The following is a 23,686-nucleotide window of genomic DNA, read 5'->3' as shown; positions in this document are numbered from 1 at the left end:
AGGCCTTTGTGAACACTACACGGAAAACAGTAATTTGCGCCAATTAGAAGTGCTTTGAAAAGAGACAATGCTTAGCTACAAAAAAATTCTGCTCATCTCCTACTTACTGTGGTGACAGGAACAAAGACATTCAGATATAAGCAGTCTTCACTGACAGAGTATGATGGGGTCTCTCTGTCTCCTGGCTGCCAACAAGTTGACCTATGGAAATCAAGAAGATCGCAATGAAAACCTGTGCTCTTTTTCCACCACTGCTATTTGTTCATATCTTGATGACCTGTTTGAGTTTATAAAATCTTGAACTCTGTGGATCTCAATCACATTTAACATGACGCCCTTCTACACCTCAGTAAGAAATGGGTTGTATGCACCCATTAAATGTATTTTCATAACTAATTCTTCCCTGAGAAAACTGGAATTATTTTAAAAAGAAGATGGCTGTATTTCGTTGTATGCTTTTTTGTGGCATCTCATGAAGAGTGCCACCAGCACCTCCATCTCCTCCCAGTATCTCCTTATGCCAGGACTGACTCTGATGAAAGGCTGCCACCTGCTGAGGCAAGTCCACAGCCCCTCTAACAGTTGGATACTGTTAATAGATGCAAAATGTTTCACTGGCATGGAGAATTCAACAGATAAGAGCAGATTAACTTTGATCCCTAAACTTCTTGCCATTGCAACACTAGACATTGTCTTCAGTGGGAGACCATGCAGGTAGCTGAGCCTTGCTCAAGTCCTAGCAGACCCCATGGTATTTTTGCATACACCAACATAAGGTGTACTCCTTACCGAGCCACAGTAGCATTCCAGGTTTTCTCCCAAGCAAATGGTTCTGGAGGATTAAATCGCCTCTCTGCAAGAGGAGGTGCAGCGTAGGGAATCCCAAGGAACTGGCTGATATTTTTCCACTCTGAGCCGATCCGTACGGCCTTGGATTTGCCAATCAAATCACCATGGGATGGAATGTAGACAGACAGGGCTAAATCTGATTCAGAAATAGGCAGTACTAAATCTAATGGGAGTGGAGAGAAATGAAAAAAAATAATTTGCTCTTTTAAGTTAGCACCATTTCAGAAATGAAAATTATCCATTGAAATTGAAATCCATTTGAAATTCAGGCAAATGGGATTAAGTGTGTAATCTACTTCCATAAATGGGACAATAGCTACAGACATTTACCTAATGTGCTCTCAAAACCCTTTCTCAAACATTTCTTTCCATTTAGACATTGCGTTAACATGTATATTTGAGAATTTTTACAAAAAGGTTTTCACATTCTCCTCCTCTACTGACTTTAAAAAGCAAGATAATAAACCTTTAAATATTTATAGCTGGTCAGAAATAAGAACAATAACAACACATCTTATTGGTTTAGGCTGCCACCAGGACAGATTTAAATGCCAATCTCCTTATTTTTTAATTACAGAAAATTCTGAAATGTGCCTCAGTACGTTACTCTTAAAACAACCTATACCATAGGTGGGAACCAAATTCTAAGACATATGACTAAAACCAAAGCAGTCCATAAACACACCCAAAATGACCTTTTGCATCAGTGTCAGTGATTTAGTTTCATTTTATAATGATAAACCCATTTATTATTATTTGTGTGTGTGTGTGTGTGTGTGTTTTGTTTGGTTGGTGGGTTTTTTTTTTGTTTGTTTGTTTTGTTTTTTTTTTTAATACATATAAAAATATTTAGGGCACATTTTACCATATTACTCACTCTTACTTCCACTAAAATAGTAATTGACACCTATCTAGAAAACTTCCATAATGCTTGTGTCAACTATTTCCTCACCCCTTCATAAATGAGAACTGCACCAACGCCATCACAGCTGAGTTCCTCCATTCATAACCTCAAAGCTCTCACCTTGTCTCCTGTAGATGTACGTAGCTGGCTCTTTGAGTAGAACCTGACAGCTGTGCCCTTCCAGGCCATGTGAACATAACTGTGTATCGGGGTAAAAAAGGCATCTTATTGCTGAAGCCCGGATTTCCAGTGTAACTACTGCACACGTCTGATTCCTTGAACATACTGTGAGGTGAAACATGAAGAAAAAGAACAAATCAAATGTGTTCTTAAAGTGTTTTGTATTAAATTGTTATGAGATGTTTAAAAGAAATGCTCCACAGCAGGTCAAACAAGAAGTTTACTAAGGCAGTGTAATTGGAATACAATGTCCCTTTAGTTCCCAAATGTTCTCCAAACTAGACAAAGGTTATATCAGCCTTAAAATGCAGCATTTAATAATGACATCATGTCTTCCATTATTTGCTACTATATTCTCAAAAAGCCTGAAGAGGAGATTCTTAATAATATGCAGATAAGCGTATCTATATTGGATGCGGGAATAGGGAATGAACTGTTCCTGGTGTTTCATTCTCACAAGCCAACATACTTTGAAAAGTTATGGAGAAACATTTCTCACCAGACAGGCAATAGTCTTTGGCAGTGGTAAAGTCGTTGGATATTTCCCTGCTAACATGAATAGCTTCAAAGTTTGAGATGGTTGAATCCACAAGAACAGAGGACACATTTATGGGTTGCCACGTATCCAAATACTCTGTAAAATGAACCATTTAAAATAGTAAACAGTAGAACAAACAAACATGCACAAAACAACAACAAAGACATAAACATAAACAAACAACAACAAAACCACCAGAGCAATATCATATAGAAGGAAAAGCACTAAACAGTTATCCAATGAGAGGTTTTCACCTTCCTTCATCTCAGCTCAGAATAAATTAATTATAGCATTCAGAGGCTTAGATTGGCTATAAACTTTGCACATGCAGATAAAACATGAAAGAAAGCTCAGAAAAGAATTATTTCAGTTCCTTCCTACAGGATCAACATATTTTAGAAACAAAATGGCCCTAATGTGTACAGTTGAGTCCTAAACACAAAACTGGTGTTACCCTTTCTGTGTAATTGTAGGATGGGGACAGAGCTTAGTCAGCTGCTGTCTTTCTATTCTTGGCAAGCAGTTCTTGTCCTGTTGCTTCAGTTCATTTACCACACAGATGCAAAAGTTATGATTCATTTGGTTCATTTCATTAAAGACCCCTACGTTAAAAGACTTTTTACTTTATCCTTTTATGTTGGATAGAGCAAAGTGAATAACACAAAAAGGCACAATGGTCGCTTTCCAGCCCATGCTAAAGCACAGAACAGTGCAAGAAACAACAGTTTATAATTCATACCTAAAATATCATTTCCTTTGCTTATTCTTCACCCTGAATCCCAGGAGAGGCCCTTTCAACCTCCCACTACCCAGGTGAGTTTTCTGTTCCTTTGAATTTTCACTCCTGGAGGGAGCATTCACATTTTCATACCAGATTTATACTGATGATTTCTAGTGCTTTCATGCTTTCTCTTTCCATTATTCTGCCCAGCTGACCCCAAATGCAGATAAATGCAGAAGCACTAAGGCTTTTTTTGATGACAGAGCATGGCCCTTATACCTGGAGCAATCCATGGCACCACTGTGGGCAGATATTTTTTGGAAGAAAAGATTTTACCCATTGGTTGTTTCCTTCTTCCCTTCCTCCCACTCAGCTGCAGATACTTCAGTGCCCAGAGGCCATGCACATCCATGTCATTATGTGGGCAAAACAGAACTTTCTATAGCTGACCTAAACTTGTCCTATCTAGAAGCTGCTCTCACAGAGCACACAGCATCAGCCTGATACTGCCTTACTGAAAATGCACAGTACACCTGATGGGTGGAAACACATTCCTGGCTTATATATAGGTTAGGCTCTGCCCTTCTAAACCACATTTTGCCAATTGCTTTGACTGGGTAATTACAATACACTGAACCCAGCTAGCCCTTTAACTTTTATTGTAAAATTATAGAGGTCCAATCAAAAGAGTTTCTTTCTTCCAGATGTTCTTGTTTGGATAGGCAAAGTTTTAAGAATGGATTTGCAAAAGGGTCCACACTGGTCTTCCTACTCAAGTCAAAGGATCACAAGGCTGAAATACATTTCCTGAGGGCATGCAGTCCAGCCTCCCACTGTCACACTTGATTACACTGTAAAATCCTCTTCATAAAGTCAGCAAAAGTCTTCATAATTGACTTCAGTGAAAGCAAAGAAGGGCCAGTTCTGAGTTTGCTGGAAAATCTGACATTAAGTACAAGGGACTAAAAATACAGAAGTACAACAATATAACAAGTTAACTGTAGAAGAAAATTCATGATCTTGAGGAATTACATAGATGAGGTGAACGTGAGATTAAGGAGGTAATCAAATCCTTGGGTCTACTGTGCTTAATTTACATTTGAAAGATAAATTTGGATCTTGATTATGAATATTATGAACAATATCTAATAGTCCAGATTCAAGTCAAAAAAGCTTGTACAGACAGAACTCAGTGTTTTATATTCTTAGATTTCAGAGGTTTTTGTTCTGTGTGTGTGTGTTTAGTGTTTTTTGTTTGAATGTTTTGTTTTGTTTCTCTCTTCAGTGAAGGCTGCTAGACTATCTGTATAGCAATAATCTCTGGAAACAGTGCATTGTCGACTCACAGTGGACCTGCAGAAAATGAGATTCTAAAATAGAGTTGCCTCCCATTTTTGTCAGACTTCTGAGATTTAAATAACTCAAAATGAGAAATTTTCTTAACACTACTGCATAATAACTGTAATCAAACTTCAGATAAACATGTCCCAAACTATCAAATGTGTTACTTTGGGGCTTCAGCAGCAAGAAATAGTACTATGCTGATGTGAAACGCAAACTTTCCACCTCCTTCAGTACTTCCAATTATAGTAAACGGCATAGAACTGCAATATAATAATGTAACAGTACATGGCATTTATTTAGTTTAAAATATGCTGTTTCTAAGTGGGCTAAAATCCTCTTGGTTACAAAGTAATTATAGCAAGCAGGTCCAGTGTGCTGCAAAGCAGAACACTCCCTAGGAATGGCTGAAAAAGGCTGTCTCCATTCTAACACCAAAACTCCCAACATCACCAACAACCAGCAACACACACTAGAAAAAGAGATTTCCCAGAGTCTTGTAGGCAAGACATGAGTTTGTCGGCAAGGTAGTCCATGCAAATATCTAGTCACTTTCAGATGTTACTCCAAAGAACAATACTCAGTTTGTGCTAGTGCTCTGCTTCACTAAGTAAGCAACAAGTATGCTTGCAGTCTCAAGATAGCCAAGGGGAAAGCAAGACAAAAGGCATTAGTTGTCCTAACCCCCTCCAAGCCTTCCATTGTCCTCTGTCACCTCACTGGACTGACGACATGGAAGGGTCCCTCAGCTGAGTGTATGCTGCAGCACCTCTACTAACATGAGCATCTCTGTTGAGACTGGCAATTTCTCATGTGCTGAGGTATCCTGATGGGAAACTTATCGCCATGGGAGAAAATCCCGTGTCTGCTTGGTGCTGCATCATAGGAAGGATGATAAACATGAAGGAATACAGAAGATAGGAACACAGAGTCTAACTGATCACCACATCCACATGCCCTGGCAGTTTCCCAAGGAATTATTTAATTTTATTAAAAATCTCATTAATAATCTGGAATGAGAACTGAGCCCATATGATCCCTCCCTACATTTCTGTGTGTAATCCGTAGTCACATGCAGAGATCACCACTTTCTCCCAAACACCTCTAGGCAAGATGCACTGAATAACAACTCTATATAATATAATATATATATATATATATATATATATATATCATGATTTTTTAAAATTTATTTTTATTTTTTATCATCCTGTATCTTCAGCTGGCTTCAGGATGTTCCTGAAAGTTTCACCTAATTATGAGACTGGACTATTTCGTCTTTCAAAGTAACATCCCTCCATATTCACAGAAATCAGCAGATTTCTTTTTTAAATACTATCATCAGTAAACCAAAACTGCAGAATGACTATATTAGCATTTTCAGAATGGGCAATCTTAAAATAACAGGTGTCCTCCCATGGTTAAAGGTCACACATCATAGCTGAAACCAGCCGCAGATGGTTCCATACTCAGTCTTGTCACAGCACATGAACTTCTTCAGGGGGAAAAAAATGCTCCAAATGCAACAAGTAGGACTTTCCCAATCTGTTCAACTTAACTACTTTTGACTATTATTTCTCAGCTAACAGAAACTGGGTCATACTCACAACACAGCAGCAGAGAAAACAAATAGAAGTATTATTTTAGTTAAAGATGGAAACCTCACATTCCATTAAAACTTCCACAGATTAATGATGAAGATGACTTGGAGAGTTCATTCTGATGTCAGAAAGGGTATAACAGAAGGACAAACAGACAAAGACTGATAAAACAATACCAAAACAGCAAAATTCAGGGAAAAGGCACAAACCAAACAGCAGTGTCCACCTCACCCACCTTGAGGCAGACAGCAGGCATTATATTTTTGTAGACTAATGGGGCTCTGAATGAAAGTTAGAAATGCCCAGCAGTGCTGCTTTGGGTGTGCAACATGGGGAATAGGAATATGAGCTCTGTATGGAGAGAGGAGTCACAGGGCTATAACAGGTTTCTGGGTGAGTAATTCTGGTACAGCAAGTACTGCATGCCTTCCTCTTGCTGTCCCTATCCAGAGGCTAATCTCACATGGGGAAGGGTTTTTTGTATGCTTTTCTATGACAAGATAGGGAAAGAAACTGCAATTGGATGTTATTTTTACTCTTACAACTACAGAGGTCTAGAGATTCTATGAAAATTTCTGTTAATCAACAAAAAAGCCCAGATAGAGAAACAGAAGGAAAACAAATATATGGATTTGCTCAGTTTATTTAGGAAAAGTTTCAGTGAAAAACTCTAAGAAATTATTTGGATGAGACAGAAATTTGGTCTTGACTTTTGTTAGCGCAAACTATTGATTCTATGATCTCATAATCCTATAGTGACTGCAGTAGAATTCCCCTCTGTGTACAGCAGGACTTATGGGGATGGATGGAAGGTGCCTTGCAATCCCTTGTCTCCAAGGAGCTCTATCTTCAGCCAGATATTAGGATATATTAAATTGTTCTAGCTGTCCCTTGTTAACTTCGGCCAATAAAAGACTCAATAATCACAGAATCATAGAATCACAGAATTATCAAGGTTGGAAAAGACCTAGAAGATCATCTAGTCCAACCATTACCAATACTTCCCGGCTAAATCATATTCCTCAACACAACATCCAAACGTTTCTTGAACACTCCCATGGTCGGTGACTCCACCACCTCCCTGGGCAGTGCATTCCAATGCCTGACTACCCTTTCCGAGAAGTAATACTTCCTAATGTATTTTATTCCTAAACAAAACAAATTAATGAGTGAGAGTCTGAGTTTAAATAGCATAGAAAGTGAGAAAAAGTCCATCTAGCACTGGGAGAACTGGCACTGCTCTAGATCAAAACACAAAAGAGCCTTTGGATCATTAACATTTCTTTTGAAGAGTGTTCTCTTGTCTAGCTTTTTTTTTTTTTTTTTTGTAGGAATAGAGAATTCTAACAGTTTTGTTTCAATCTTTTTCACTAAAAATGATACTTTGCATTGGAAAGATGAACTGGAGATGGGTATGATAGAAGATTTTAAGGGTAAAATTAATATCTCACTGTGGATAAGTTCTGTGCAGCCTTACAGCAAAAATCAGATAAAAAAGATTTTATTATCCTATGTGTTGCTTAGGTCACTATCTTCCTACTTAAGAATGCAAGAAAAATGTAAAAGGAAAGTCACAGAATATGTACCAATCCCACTGGCAAGAAGAAGGCTTCAATGAATCATAGAATAATAGAATTATAGAATGGTTTGGGCTGGAAGGGACCATTAGGATCATGCAGTTCTATCCCCCTGCTATTGGCAGGGACACCTCCCTCTAGACCAGTTTGCTCAAAGTGCCATCCAGCCTGGCCTTGAATGCTGCCAGGGAGGGGGAAGCCACAACCTCACTGAACAACCTGTTCCAGTGTCTCACCACACTTAGGAAAGAATTTCTTTTTCATATACAGTCTAAATCTACTGTCTTCAAGTTTAAAGCCATTTCACCTTGCCCTGTCACTCTGTAAAGCAGTATCCTACAGTTTGTGAAGGAATTGTCCACCTTACAAATTACCTGCCTAGCTTTTTCCAGCACTTCTCATCAAAATCATTTCTGCTTACCCATAAAATAGGAATTTTCCTTTCACTATATTACAACACTAGAAAAGCATAATTTCTACCAGCAAATACACATTGTCTGAACATGAGCATAACTGGAAATCAAAGATGATATAAAGATAAAACAGTTAATAGTAAATCCTGAACCCAGTATTGAAAATGGCATGATTAACAACCTCCTCCAAGCCCAGTTGCAGCTGGTTTAAGTTAAAAAGCAAACAGAAGCAAATATTAAAAGATTTGCTTATGATCAAACAGATAGTCAAGGGCAGAGATGGATGAGACTCTTCAATTTCAGTCTAACCAAAGGCTAAATTGAGTTACATAATGACTAGTCAACCTGTTTTCTTTCTGTAACACACAGCACTTAGCAGACATTCTATGTATTTTTCTGAAGGAATGCATCAGGAAAGCCTGCCACTCCTTAAAATTTTCATGTTTTTAGGGTGTAATAAACATACTGCCCTGAAAGATTAAGTTTAATTTATTAAAAGGAACCACTCATGCAAGAGCCATAATATTGTTTTACTGCGGGAATGAAATAAATTTACTTCCTGATAAAAAAAAGACAGTTTACTGTGATTCAATTCAGAATAAACTTTGAGAAAATATTCCCAAACTTGAGGAAAGCTGTAAACAAGGACTACAGGCAGTGCAGTTTATTGTTTTTCTACATCAGTTCTAAAGTTATACAAATCTGCTTTAATTTCTAGAGGTATTTACCCTCTCATTCTCCCAATTTTTAGGCACAATCTTCAAAGGGACAAAAAAGGTTTATTAGTTTTGACTCTGCATTTTTCTTGCATTTATTTGCAATCATCTGGAAACTCACTGTCACTCTCAGCTGCTTTGGAAAAGAGCTAGAAACCCCCAAGACAGCGGACATAAGGTAATAAGCAGCTTTCTTGGTGGCTTCCCTTGACAGAGATTCTCTCTGTTGATCAATGCACTAAAATGTGAACACATATATGTTGAAATTCATGGGACGCCTGCACTTACAAATGATATATTGCTATTTGTTAGATATTTTGGCTCAGTAACCACTCTGGCTGACCAAGCTTCTTCCATTTAAATGATACGTGACTAGTAAAAAGTATACACGTATCTGAATAAATGAACTCACGAGGAACACTACTTCATTTATATTGTGGCCTTCAGGAAACCATACAAAATAAAGGACATTTCCTTTTATTTTTTTTACTTTTGGTCTTAACATATGAATGCACTTACCACTTTCTGGCCTGAAAGGCAAACTAACAGGAGGACACAGGTTAGGCACAGTGTTCATCAGATCAGCTGAAAGTAGAAAACACAAAATAAAATCAATACTATAGAATACCTCCCACATCAGTTGTGGGATGTGAACACTGCATTTTCTCATCACTATGACGAAGAACAAGGATCTGAGCCTGCTTTGCTACCTAACCTTTCTTGGCTTATTCATGAAGAAGACATTCCTCAATTTATGTATTTAGAAGCATTCCTATTAGCAGTTTGCAAAACACAGCTTTATGAATAACTCATTTCAGTAATTCTTTGTTGATATTTTTTTCCATGACCTGCTCAGTACTCAGTTTCATGCATCAGAATACATCAGATTTTCTGTTTCCTGATTTGGAAACTGGATTTTCTCAAAAGAAGAATTAGGAACAAGACAGTTTCCAGAAGGAAAGGCTTCAAAATAGAATCCAAATAGTAATTCATATTTTCCGTATGTGAAGCTTCTCAGTTGCTAGCATTTTCCTTAAACGTAAATAGCAAACAATATTTTCCCTCAAGCATTCATAAATACTTCAACTAATCAAATGAGTTATAAGCCCCCTGTCACTATCCAACAGCTGCCAAAGATGGATCAGATTTTTTATTTGCTTCTTTCTCTTTCTACTGCACATGTATGCAGCCTGTAAATAGTTCTGAAAAGTCATGAGTTTAACATATTCAATGAAATCTGTGAAGAATTAGGGCTATATCCAATACCCCACCTCTCTGAAATACTACTGTATGTTCACCAATGACTGAACTGCAGGCATGACTATATATATATATACCCAGCCTAATTGCAAGTGTGCTGAGCGGCGCATGTCAGCTCAGCATGATGACTTAAAATACGGTGAAACACAGAGACACAAGCATCTTCTTACAACAGCAGGCTGTGGACTAAAACCAAAGACCCACCTCATGTTATCCTCCTGCTATCTATAGTAAATTCCCCACTCAGATTTCACTCATTTTACCCTTCAGCGTCAAAGTCTTCTTGTTCCTCTTCCTGGTTCCCAAACCCCCAACACACCAGCAAAACTGATACAAAATTTTGTCTGCAAATAACTTTATTTGCATACACATCTGTGCCTTGCTGTGTGTTATGGTGGAAAAACATCTGAAGCTTCATCATTGCAGAAAGAAACACCACCTTTTCCCCTAACACTCCCCCTTTTACATACACTCCTTCATTACTCTGTCCATGAATCAATCAATATACTTTATTTTTAGTTGTTTCTTTATCAGAGAGAGGAAAAATTATTCCAAGAAGTGCATCTATACCTCTACTGTCTCCTCCTCTTCTCTTTGCCTTTCTACCGCTCTTTGTCTACTTCTCCTCTAGTTGCATCTCTGCTCCCTCTGTCACAGGTCCCTGATGTTATCACCCCTGCCCACATTCAGACCTCTCCTCCCCAAGCCCACACACTGTGAATTTAGCAAACTCTGCAATTTCAGTGATGGAACCCCCAAATCAGTGCTGTGTCTCCTGAAACAAAGGCAGCACCATTAATCAGAGGAAATAGATGTTCTAGTGAGCAGGGTACTACCAAAGGGCTTGAAAAGTTGCATAACAAGCTCTTATTTCAGAGATATCTAGTGTGAATGCATTTTACCAACACTATAAAATGCAGTGCATTGCGAGGATCTGATTTAGCTCTACACAACTTAAATGGATTATTTTTATTTCATGGGCACTGAGAACTGTGTACTGACATCATGGCTTCCCTCTCTACTCAAATATCAGTCCTTCCTACAACAGATCAAGGAGTTTAAAGGTAGTAAAAAGTGCTCCTGATTCCTGCTATTTGGCTCAGATTGTTTCCCTAATTCTTCCATTGTTTCTAGGCTTGCTTTTGTGGGACCTTCCTGCTTAAAGTGGGGTTCAACAAGGTTCTGTCCATGGAGAATTGTCAGCGGTTTTGTAGCTGTACTCCCCAAGGGTAACTGAGATGTAACTCAAAGCTGTTTCAGTGTTGGCTGTCCATGGAAGTGTCAGCTTGTGGGGATAAGAACATAAAATCCGCACTTTATCCAACTTCCGTTCTGTAACACCATGATTACAACTACAGGAGGCCTTCAGGTTGCATGTATACACACTCACTTCTATCATGGAATTGTACACTTTTTTGTGTGCTCTCTTAACACAACTGAAATAATAGCTTTCTAATAGACAGAATGATGATTAAACAACAAATTCTCTGGATATCTTAACGTGAGGTTTTACATTAGCTTACGTTTTTGACCTTTTCTATTAGGAACTAAAATGTGTTGTTTTCATTTCCTTTGACAAAACAAATTCTTGGGTTACCAAATTTTTCCCAAGATTACTCATATTTAATCAGCATGTTTCAAGTCCTTAAACAAACAATAAAAGCCCTTACCAGAACAGAAAAAAAAAAAAAAAAAAAAAAAAAGTCAATAAATCAAAAATGTTTGTTTTTTCATTTCTTCTTGGTTTTCAGAACCAGCAGTAATTTAGGGGGAAGTTTTCTATATTTTTCTTTTATTTTAATGATAAGTTTTCAAAAAGTAATGGAGACTTTTATTTCACTATGGAAAAGAACATGCACGTTGACTAAAGTGAATTTTTATTTCTCTTAAGGAAATACCCAAACCTATCACAACTTCTGTTTAGTTTATTGCCTGAATAATACCATGCTACCTTGGAATTTGGTTTTGACACTTCCTTTACCAAAGCAGCCAAAAGTGAATTTTAAATTCTGTAACAAACCCAAATCTTTGAAGTTACTCAACTACACATACTATTAAGGCAAGCAGTGAGAAACAAAGAATGATGTCTTGAACATGGCTGTGCAGTGGAATTTAATACCTCTGGGCATCGTCACAGGTAACAAGTACCACATTCACTTTAAGAAATTCAATTAAGCCTCTTTAAGATATTTCTATTCTTTAAAAATTGAGAATATAGTACACTTTTCCTTACTTTAGACACAAATGTCTGCCTTGTCTATTGCAATCCTTGTAAATGGGTTTTCTATCTAAAAGTTAAACCTTTTACACATAGAAACATTCAGTGATTATTAACAAGACTCAGTGTACAGATACCAGTCAGAAAGTACACATGCCCTGCAGAACTCACCAGGTTTCTGATACCAGCCGAATGGATGTATTCTGACTTCAGTGTCTGGCAAGCTACAGTTTGAAATTTGCCAAGCACTCGATTCCTCAGCACATGTCTGAATTCCTAGGCTGTTCAGAGTCAGGCACATGATTTTTCCTCCTGCCAAGGAAATACGTGGTTATAGCAATGATGGGGAAGAATTTCCTCTTCAAGATAGTATCTTAAGGAAATTGAGTACATTGTGGTTCCATTGCATCTTAAAACAAATCTCACTGGATTAGTAATCAGAGGAAAGTACCTAAAACGTGTAAAGTTTTACTAATGGTGAAAATAATGTTAAAATAAATGACACTGACATCAGTGCGAGGGAGGTAGACACCGAAGTTATTACACATTTAAGGTCACTAGGGGTACTTCTACTAAGCAAAAACTTGGAAATTCTGTTGCAGAGTTAGGGTATTTGAGCAAGGAGCCCTTTCAAATTAATTCAACCCTGGAAATAAAAAACCTATATGTATATTGAAACACAGCTTCTACTTTAACCAAAATAAAAATTCTGCCTTTCAAAGAGCTAGGGTGAATACTTCAGTAACGAATAAGTACTGTAGGATTTGAAACAGTTAACAGTGTCAGTCAAGATTTATTTTGGTTCATGTAAAAATCACTTCTGAAATTAATCTTGACTACAGTAGTGCCAGTACTGGATGTCTGAAATACTATAGACAATAAATATAATTTCCTATATTTGTTGCTTTAAATCCTGTAATTTGTTACACTTATTTAAAGAAACTTAAATTCATATACAATTAACACTTTGAATTTCATATAGTCTTATGGAAACATGAAACTTGTCAACTGCTTTTGGTTTCCACATTTAAATCTGAAAAACGGATTAATTTTTCAGACTATTCTTCTCTTGACTGTGTGAAAGCTTCACCTGCTTGGCAAAATGAAAAAAGGAAAATAAAGAGAATTTTTATTATTTTTTTAAAATTGTTTGAAATTCTCCAATGAATCATAAAACCTGGATAGTATCCAATTTTAAATACCTATTAAAGACTTTCTTTTAAACAAAGCATTTACTTTACAGTCCCTGGAGAGAAAGAAAAGTATCTCCAGAATAGGACTCAGTCAACCAAAGCTCCTAAGGGTGCTGCAACTTGTGCCCATGAAGCTCTGCTTATTATATAGAGAGCACAGTGTGACCATACTCATAACTGAGCCATCTCAGGTAAGTAAAATACATTTGTTTGACTTTTTAAGTGCTTTCAGATCACACATGCTAGCTAAAATTCTAAGTGTGAGAGAGTAAGCAACCTCCATCTATCTCCGGCTACACTTCCTCAAGTAAATGATCTAAATCTGGGAGCAGGAAATTTCAGACATACAAGAGAACAAAAAAAATCCAAGCTACCCCAGAGTAACCACAGACACTGTGTTCTTAACCTGCATTTAATTTCAGAAATACTTAGGTTTCTGATTAGGCTGTCTTAGGTTTTGAAAAAGAAGACAGCCATATTGGAAGAGAGGCCAATAAATATCAGTTCTCTAAATTTTTATATGCTTGAATGTCACACTGTTGGGACTGCAGCCTCTCCAGAAATCCTATTCCTAAGATTTCCCTAATAATTTCTGATAAATTGAGCATGTTCATTGGGGTGAACTCTCAGAAAAGGTTATGACCACTCAAAAAGGTGTTAAAAGAGTTAAGATCAGCAAAGGCTTTTAAGGTTACCTTTTGTAGGAAAAGTATAGTAAAGTTTGGAATATGAAGACTAAAACCATTTTTCTCTTTAATATTGAAAAAATACCTGACAGCTGGGTGACATTTATAAAGCCAAATCCTGTGCAACAGGGGTCAGCATCACACCAACGCTCACACTCAAAAAAGCTGAAAATGGAAAAACATCATTACTTTTAATATCACTAGCTGTCTGCCTCTGTCCTAGAGAAGAGAATACGGGATATTGCATAGGGGAATGACACCAAGAATCTGTAGTAATGCCTCATGGTTCTTTCTGCTGTATATACACTTCTGTACATTTTCTATTTCCTAGAATATTTTGATATTTCAATTCTGTTTTAGGGCAGATAGCAAAGTATTCAGAAAATATCTGCGTCAATTGCTATCTTGAATTGTTTTCATGTATTATTGCCAAGATTCATAATTAGTTAGATACTTTGTTATTTATATCTCAACTATCAATTTCCTTTAAACTGTATGCAATTTTTCTTTGTTAAATATTATATCAAATAAATAATGCTGTTCTTGTATCACTTGATCACCTTCAGCTACAGAACATGTCCTTGGTACTCAAGGCATAGTCAAAAAGTCAGTAAAAACAAAGAATCAATCATGTCCTACCCATTTGAAACTGCTTTTCTGCTCATGTCAGTCACATTCCTCACTGAGATCCCTGTTGCTTTCCGGAATGGTACGCGTGTGTAGAAGCTCTTCACAGTACTTCTCAGAGTGACTGATACAGAAAAGGAAAGCAAAATTGGAAAAATAAATAAATAAATAAATAACCTTTTATTTCTAATTTACACATATTTGTCAAGTAATAACATTTCAAGGGTAAAGCTTATGCTTCTATGCCTTTGTCAATTAAAAAGCATTTTTACACTGTTAGTAGACAATTGGTAGTTAAGTCTAAAGATAAACAAAAATCCAACAAGGCTTTAAAAGCTGAAGAAAGCACATTGCCAAGGAAGAACTTCTAAGGTCTTCAGGTTTTGATCTATACTGACATGACTCCACCATCTTGGTCTGAAAACTGAACAACAGTTCTATGTTTGAGGAACCCTGTGTGTACGCTCATGTAAAATCCTGTTCTGTATTTTGGGCTCCCCAAGAAGACATAATTTAATCATTTAGTTCAATGGATATCTATTTTATTTTATTTTATTTTATTTTATTTTTTTGCAGAAAAACTATAGATTCTCATGGAGTGATAACAGGCTTGTTTGTCTCACTTTCCTCATGTGAGTACTAGGAGAAAACAAAAATTCAAACTCCTCAAGCATTCAAAAAGCAGAGGTTAAAATCCATAAGTCTATAACTCTAGATTTGTTTTATTTATATGTGTACTCAACAAGAATGCATTCACGTACTTCCAATTTTTCATTGCTTATCTATCATGGAAATTTTAACAGTAAAAAATGAAATTATTGACATTCCTATGATTGTCTGAATTATTTCACATTATAAAAAAGCCCAAGATTGATACACAGATTATTTGAACTACCCCAGATTTGAGTACAGGGGGACAAGGGAGAACCACCTCCTCGCTGCTGCTGGCAGTGCTATATCTGATACAAGCCAGGATGCCATGGGCCTTCTTGGCTATTTGAGTATACTGCTAGATCTTCTTCAGTCAATCACTGACCAACACCCCCAGGTCCATTTCCTCAATACAGTCTTCCCTTGTATTGTCATATCCTAGTACTCATTCATACAATTCAGGCTTTCTATCCTGAATGTTGAAGTCAAGATGTTGAATTTAAATTATTTTGGCTTGAATTGCCAATTCAATAATAATATATGCATTACAAATTCAAGGTCCACAACTTACCTATTTTACGGTGCAGTGCCTGTGGCTGCCAGGGTAGCACGGTACGACAGCTTTCCAGTATTTGTTCAATGTTACCATCACAAATCTGTGCCTCTGGATACAGGGTACACACAAAGTACGTGTCTGAGGTATTTCGGAGATCTGCCATTTGACAAAACTCATCTTCCTGTGCACAACCTAGGAGGCAAAGCAACTAGAAGTCAGCCACACTAGGGTTTCTTCCCCTCTCTTCAGAGCACTCACTTAATGGTATTAATCAGCAAGCAAATAAAAAAGAGAATTTCAGTGTTATTCTATCTCAGTGCAAGTTAAATAGGGACAGACTCTGTATCTAGTTACACTGAAGAGCAGGTTTACTTGCACAGCACAGAAAAGGAGCTACACTAGGGCTGTTTGGATGGATATGTTCTGCAGATGTCACAAAGACTGTGACTTGAATATATCTGCTTTTCACTTTTCATTAAGTTTGATACACAAAACTTGCAACAAAAAAAACCTGTCATTTAACCACCTCTTGTAATAAATAATGGGCAAGGAAGTTAAGTATTTTCTATAATATTTTAGAAAGCTTTTGCAATCAGTTTCTGAATTATTATTATAGAACAGAAAAATAGACATAGCTTTTCTAGAATTAACTGTTCAAGTCATTGGCTTGCAGAAATTTGTTCTGAATTTTGCTCCAGAGTAATAAGTCACTTTCAGAAAAAAGAGTAGTCAAATCTTATGTAAGTCTAATCTGTAATTACAGCGGCAGTGACTTCTCTGAAGACAAGTGTCAATGCTTAAACATGCATATCTCCAAGGACTTTTTGCACTAATGTTTATGTACTGTATGTATAATGCTCTCACTTCAGTATTCCTGGTAGTAGGAGCTAGAGATTCTTCTCAGTTTATCATATCCAAAATATGCTTTACTCTTGAAATTCCTGATTTTACCTTCTCACTTTACCACTGTAGGCATTAAACACAAGCTATTCTTGTAGCCCTAACTGTACCCATAATAGGGATGCTCTGCTTATGAATGATGGGTATCCTTTCTGTCATGGTAGACAAAGTTCATAAGGAAGAAATAGATGTCCTCTCCCATTAGCAAATTCAGTGTAGCTGAATTCCATGAAAATTTTGCCCTGAAGAATCTCTAAGTCCAGCATTTCTGTAGAAAGATTTCAGTTAATTTGTCTCTCTTTACTATCTTACAGAATAACTGTCCATGAGATATCTTACGTGTGAGACACCAAAGCATGGCTTCTTCCGATGAGTACTTCTGCCTGAAGATCCAGTACTGCTGGTAAGGGATAGAGGAGTTTGGGTTGTTTCTTATCTGGCTGCCATCCATTAAGTAGAAAAGATCCTTTGTGGAATCTAAGATTCAAATGAACATACAAACAGCTCAAGCCCACAAGAATAACTTAATTAGGTTCTGCAATAAATTAATTTCATTTAGGTAGCGTTGATAGCATTGGATCCTATTTCTTTTTCTTTCTTTTTTCTTTCTTTTTTTTTTTTCATAGAAACTACAACATATATTAGAAGAACAACATCAGAATTTGATAGAACAAATTCTCAGCTACAAAATATTACTTTTCAATATAGTCACCATCATTAGCTGTGCATTTTCACCAGCAATGAACAAGAGCCTGCATGCCATGCTCATCAAAATCTTCACCAGCGGAGGTGGTTGCCTCTGTTCAAACCCACCACCCACCACCTTACTGTGCTCTCAGCCACTGTTTGGTCTATGTAAATGTTCAACAAGTATCAGCAAATGTCAGTGGTGGGTGCCATTTTTTTCCACATGGAGAAATTCAGTGAAGTGACACATCTTTGCTTCATATCCACTTCCATACCAGATGCCAGCCTGTCAGACTGCCCCTCAGCTGCCATCTATCACACAGAAACAAAATGGAATGCAATATTGGTGGGAAAGTTCAACCTCTACTGCCATACCACCAACATCCACCTCTGATGTCATGGACTGACATAATAAAATAGGAGGCATTACTTTCAGAGAAGCACTCAGATTTACACGTAAAATTCCTCTTTTCACAATAAATAGCTGCAACCATGTTGTAAAGTTAGTATCGCCAAATGTTGCTTTCAGTAACTGAACAATTCAACTAGTTAGTGATGTTTGTGTAGGCAATGCCTCCTTGCTGAACTGCACTGCAAGAGTATTTAGACCACCAAAACCAAACAACCAAGTATATAAACAAAAACAAACAAAAAACAGAAGAAAGAATTACAGCTCCTAGAAATAAGATGTCTCTACTCTGTCATGCAAAACAACTGTTTAACAGCAAATAATGCTGCTCTAGGGGATACCAATCTAGTTTTATTGATATAAAATATAGCTGCTTCCTTATATTCTGTTGGGAAGCATTTACACCAATATGTTAAATGTTTTCTTATCAGAGTTAATATCTCTCTTAGTTATTTAATGTATTTCTTCTAGTTTAGGCTCCCACAGAAATATTTAAGTAATTCCTTCTGTCTTCTGTCCTTGATACTTAGACATGCATAGAATCATGCATGTCTATGTATGTCTATAAATCATTAATGTTGGAAAAGATCTCCAAAATCATCCAAGTCCAACTACTGATCCATAATCTTCAATCCCACTAAATCCACAATCACAAGTGCTCACAAGCATTTTCTATCATCAGATTTCCATCTGAAAACAGAAAAGATATGCTAAAATGTGCTCTAAACATGATCATCAAGTAATAAAAACTCTGTGAACACTTTCCATAGCTTATCCATAATGTTTCTTAAAAGTCTCATTAACTCTCAACACATAGTTTCAACCACTGCTTCTCTTGAAACCATTTTTGTCATAGCTAAGATTAAAGCATGAAGGAAGAAGCTGCATTCTTTGAATAACAGCAGGTTTTAATGACATTATTGGCCACAGCAAGGAAAAAGGAGCGCCCTGAGGGCTGCTCTCATGTCCTGGCAGGCAAACACAAGAGAATTTCACCCACCATATTCAGTGCAGCTCTTCCTTATTTTGAAATCTAGACTTTAAAATACCACTAATTGTATAAAAGTGCCACTATCTAAACAGACACTTTTTGCTCATCTTCCATTCAAATTACAAAAAGAAAATCAGCATTGTACTTTGTATTAAGATTCCATATGTAATAAATCACATGCTCAGACAGCCAGTAAGGTTACTCAGAAAAGATATAAACTCATCAGAGAGGTAGCAAAGTGGTCTCATCAGGCTTTACTTCTCTCCTATTTTTAGAATTCAAAGAATGATAGAATGATGGAATGACGTAGGTTGGAAAGGAAATTAAAGATCCTCAAGTTTCAAGCCCTGTGCTGTGGGCAAGGTTGCAAACCACTAGATCAGGTTGCTCAGGGCAATTGGGGTGCTTGAAGGCCTGAAGGAACACATAATACAAAAGATTTTGAATATACAAATTACTTAGTATAACTTAGCAGTCACTGGAATAAAAGAGGAGAACTACAAAGTTCTCTAACTTGGAAGAAACACTTGTGTTTACTGTTTCATCCTTACTCCATGTTGTTGGTAGCAGTAAACATGCCCATGTGCCACACTAAGAATTGGATTGGATTTATATCATATGTTTTCTCAGCTGAATGCGTCTTTACAGTTCAGTAAGTACAAAAGAACAAGCTTTCTCAGAAGTTTTCTACATTTTCTCAGGTAAAAAATCATAAAGACAGTGGTGCCTTGCAGGAGGACGACATTTTGAACATCTTTCTCAAAATCTGCTTCATACTTCCTACTTCAGAGAAACCTTTTGTACTTGACAATACCCACATTATCACAGTACATATATGAAAATATGTGCTACAATAATGGTTAAATTCTGCACCTCTCTCCGCTGTCTCCTCTGTCTGCCCTTACTGTGATACCTGATAACATGATATTGTCCTTTGTCTTCAAAGCAGTAGAATCACACTCAGAAGTTTCAGGTCGGGTGATCATATCAGAGCCTAGAATGCAAGAGGAATTAAAGAACAATAATTCAGTCTATCAGTTTATCTTTCTTCCACAATGTATGCTCATCCTCGGTTCCCTAACTTAAGCAAATGTTTTGGAGCAATCTGTACCAGTTAGGACAACTCTTTATGTAGTTTCTTCAGCTGGTGAATCAAAAATGAGTCATGGAAAAACTGAACCCAAAATTCAGTAACTCATCTACTTACTTAAAGTTACTTACAAAAGTCCAAATTATTTGTGGTACCTTGAACACTGATAGGTCAAAGGCAAGTGTTTCCACTATATAATTTGTCACAGGTATATGTCTCATATTGGACATTACCAAATAAAGTGAGAAAGATGCTTCCAGTTTAAACAAGTGGTACTCATATAACACAGCTGCCACTGCCTGTAGTTCATCATAACATTTTATAACAGGCCATGTGAGCTAACTCACCTCTCCACAGAAACACTTGCTGAAAGGTGGTAAAATTCCTTTCTGCCTCTTCTGACAGCTTAGACACTTATAAAGAAGAAAATGTGTGTTAGAACAACTGTTAAAATTAAGCGAATAGATAGCACTGAAATATATGGAAATTAAATTAAAAACACAGTTTACATTTATTTAAGATAACTGACTTGATTCTGCTTAAATTAAATGCTAGGAGTATTAAACATAGTAGAAGAAATGCATTCTTGACTTTCCCCAGTGTTCCCAAAGAAAAGTAAGTCCATCTAACAATACATCTGCTTTTGGAGGTTTAATTCTCTTACACTTGTACAGGTATGGATTTACTTGAGAAAAAAAATAAAATGCAACACTGAAGGTACAAGAGCAAGCTGGAAGAAAAGACAGACTCTGTAGACAAATAAAAGTAATGTAAATTAAGTTAATTCATTTACATACTTCCACTGAACACTTGTCCTCCCAGAGTGAAGGAGAAGATCTTCCCCTCTTCGTCATAGCTAAGACCTCTGCATATGTCATTTATGACTGACGTTTGTGTTGGGCTCCAACTATTTGCATTGCAGATCAGCACATCTGGAGATGTCATCAAGCTACACAAGATGGTACCTAGGTTCACAGGAAGTGAGAATTGCATTACTGTCATAATGCCATTCATGTACATAGAGATTTACATACAAGCATCTTAATACTTTCTCTAAATGCCAATTGAACTTGTGTCAGTGAGATAGCTACTCATTTATATCACCACCTAAAACCATGAAAATCAGAGCATGCTTTCAATTTGCAGTATTCATGTTAGACATTCACACCTAAACCAAACATTTGTAGCCTCAGTTTGAGCTCATAATGTAATCACCTAATAAAATATTACTATCGTCTGATAATACCGAACAGTGTTCCATGCAAAATGTAATAGTAATAGTAAAAGTAATAGTCTCGTGTGGGTTGGAAGGGACATTAGAGATCATCAAGTCCAACCCCCGGGATTCGAGCCTCTGTGTAGCAGAGCGGCACTTCTACCACTTGCACCACAGGGGGGATTCGAACCCAGGCCTCCAGTGATGCAACGTGGCATTCCTACCACATGTCCATTTCCCTACAGGAGAAACTTTCTATTTCAGGTCTTTACTGCTTCAGGTCAAATCTCAGGTCTTAATCAAAATCTGTGTATGCCAGAAAATGTCAGTGGTGCAGAGATAAGCATAGAGTATCCAAAAATGAGCTGTACTAAGTGCTGGCTTGTTTTTTTGTTTGTTTGTTTGTTTTTCTTTTGTTGTTGTTGTTTGTTGTTTGTTTTGTTTTTTTGTTTTGTTTTGTTTTAACCTAATTGCTATGTATGTTTACTGAAGAAATTTTTAATTTCAGAGTGTAGACAATACCTCCATCAAGTGCAATCTGGCTCAAGATGAAGCCATCACAGCAAGATTCCCTGCTGCAAGTCTGCCTGCAGAAGAGTTGAGCATCTGTCAGAGACGTGCCAGTTGCTGAGAGAGCCATGGACTGATACACACCAGAAAGCACATTCTGAAAACTGGTCCTTTCAAAGGTCTTGAGTCCAGATGAGTTAAATTCTTGTGCTGGAAAGACAGAACAGAAAAAGAAATGTTCAAAAGAGCTCAGGTGGAGAAGTGACGATTTCAGGATGCCTGCAGGCTAGAGTTGGATGAAAGTTTTATGGTAAAAGCTAAGATTTAAAAACCATTTCCAAAACTCTGAGTTTCAAAAGCAAGATAAGATCACAAAATGGTTTGATTCAATCAGAGATGAGTAGAGAGGCCAAATATATTGCCATTTAGGAACTGTTGTAGAAAAGGTTATCAATGCATAAAAGAAGACTGGTCAAATTCTATTTTCAAGCACTATATGAATAAATCCCAGGTATAAATGAAACAAATTTATCTGGCTAAAAACCAGGAAATTATTATTTCACCAGTAATGCTGCATCTGCAATTAGGACTTCTGCTGAAAAGTCACAGATGTAAGAGGACACAGTTCCTCTTACCTTGGATCTAACTATGAGTATTAATAGAAGTGCAGAATAAATCTGATATCAAGATATAATGTTTATCACAACAATCTTGCATTTTTTTCAGGTGAGACTTAACTCTTTCCCTGTCTTATTATTAATAAATGATGTCTCAGATGTTTGGATAGAAGAGGAAACCATTGAGCTTTGATTTCAACAGTACAGAATTCTGCATTTGGATTTGTTTCATGTTTGTCTTAAGGTTCAAAGCTGAACACAAATGAGACGGGGAACTCAAAGGTAAAAACTGTGTATGGTTACAAATGTGAAAAAATATATACTGTCTCTTTTGTTAGTTCAGGTAAATCAATTTTATATTTACTGGAGAGCATGGTGTTCTTGTCTGATGAGGGCAATTTACAACTAAAATGAATGTGAACTGTTAAGTGATGTACGAGCTTGTCAGTAATAACATCTTATGCGGTCAAATAACAAAATATTGTAGAGCTAAATAACACTACAACAATATATAAAAGTATAACACTTTGTATATTCAGGGTATTTTAATATATATATATATATATATTAACTGATGGAAAAAGTCATCATAGCAAACATCAACAGCCATATTTATTATTTGTGGGGAACAAGCTGTGAAAGAAAGATTTATGGAGGTTTTTGGGATACCACTCTGCATTAAGCTCTGAAGAGAATTATGTCTTTTTGAACAAATATGTTCCCCCACACCATCAACATCCTATTCAGTAGTATCCACAATTTCAGGCACAGCAGTCTAACAGATCTCTGAATGGCATCTGGTACCTTTCTTCAAATAGACCATCACAGCATCTCCCTCTGGATTCCTGATATAAAGCAAGCAGCTGAGACGACCGATGCTAGTGGCAGCAGGATTCCCCAGAGCACCTTGCACCTGAGACAGAATACAGGCATGCAATAAATGCAACCTAAGCAACTTCCTCTGTTAGAGCATCTCTTCCTTAGCCATAAACAGTGAAGAATTATCACACTCAGTTTATAACTACCCACTGCAGATGCTTTTTATCTTGTCAAACAGAAATCTTAGCTGAACTTTAGTGCCACCATGCTATGTTTAGAAAGCTGTGAGTAGGAAACACAGAATCACAGAATAGCCTGGGCTGAAAAGGACCACAATGACCACCTAGCTTCAACTCCCCTGTTATATGCAGGGTTGCCAGAGCCACATCCAGCCTGGTCTTGAATGCCTCCAGGGA

General features: G+C 37.0%; 1 protein-coding gene across 1 annotated transcript in view; it reads right to left on the bottom strand.

Moving 5' to 3' along the window:
• Window positions 1–23,686, bottom strand: part of TG (thyroglobulin) — a 133,098-nt gene that overhangs the window by 66,937 nt on the left and 42,475 nt on the right. The window contains exons 26-40 of the mRNA XM_015856299.2: window positions 23,256–23,364; window positions 21,847–22,044; window positions 20,906–21,073; window positions 20,456–20,521; window positions 19,932–20,012; window positions 17,271–17,408; window positions 16,047–16,223; window positions 14,837–14,948; window positions 14,283–14,362; window positions 12,490–12,630; window positions 9,360–9,425; window positions 2,433–2,567; window positions 1,874–2,038; window positions 790–1,012; window positions 108–201 (exon numbers count right to left, since the gene is read on the bottom strand). Of these exons, the coding sequence (XP_015711785.2) occupies window positions 108–201; window positions 790–1,012; window positions 1,874–2,038; window positions 2,433–2,567; window positions 9,360–9,425; window positions 12,490–12,630; window positions 14,283–14,362; window positions 14,837–14,948; window positions 16,047–16,223; window positions 17,271–17,408; window positions 19,932–20,012; window positions 20,456–20,521; window positions 20,906–21,073; window positions 21,847–22,044; window positions 23,256–23,364 (1,953 nt within the window). The remainder of the gene's footprint in view (window positions 1–107; window positions 202–789; window positions 1,013–1,873; window positions 2,039–2,432; window positions 2,568–9,359; window positions 9,426–12,489; window positions 12,631–14,282; window positions 14,363–14,836; window positions 14,949–16,046; window positions 16,224–17,270; window positions 17,409–19,931; window positions 20,013–20,455; window positions 20,522–20,905; window positions 21,074–21,846; window positions 22,045–23,255; window positions 23,365–23,686) is intronic.

The sequence above is a fragment of the Coturnix japonica genome, chromosome 2 (assembly GCF_001577835.2).
Source record: "Coturnix japonica isolate 7356 chromosome 2, Coturnix japonica 2.1, whole genome shotgun sequence".
NCBI classification, from domain to species: Eukaryota; Metazoa; Chordata; class Aves; order Galliformes; family Phasianidae; genus Coturnix; species Coturnix japonica.
Note: the sequence above shows the minus strand (reverse complement) of the source record. Positions and strands in the feature narration are given on the sequence as shown.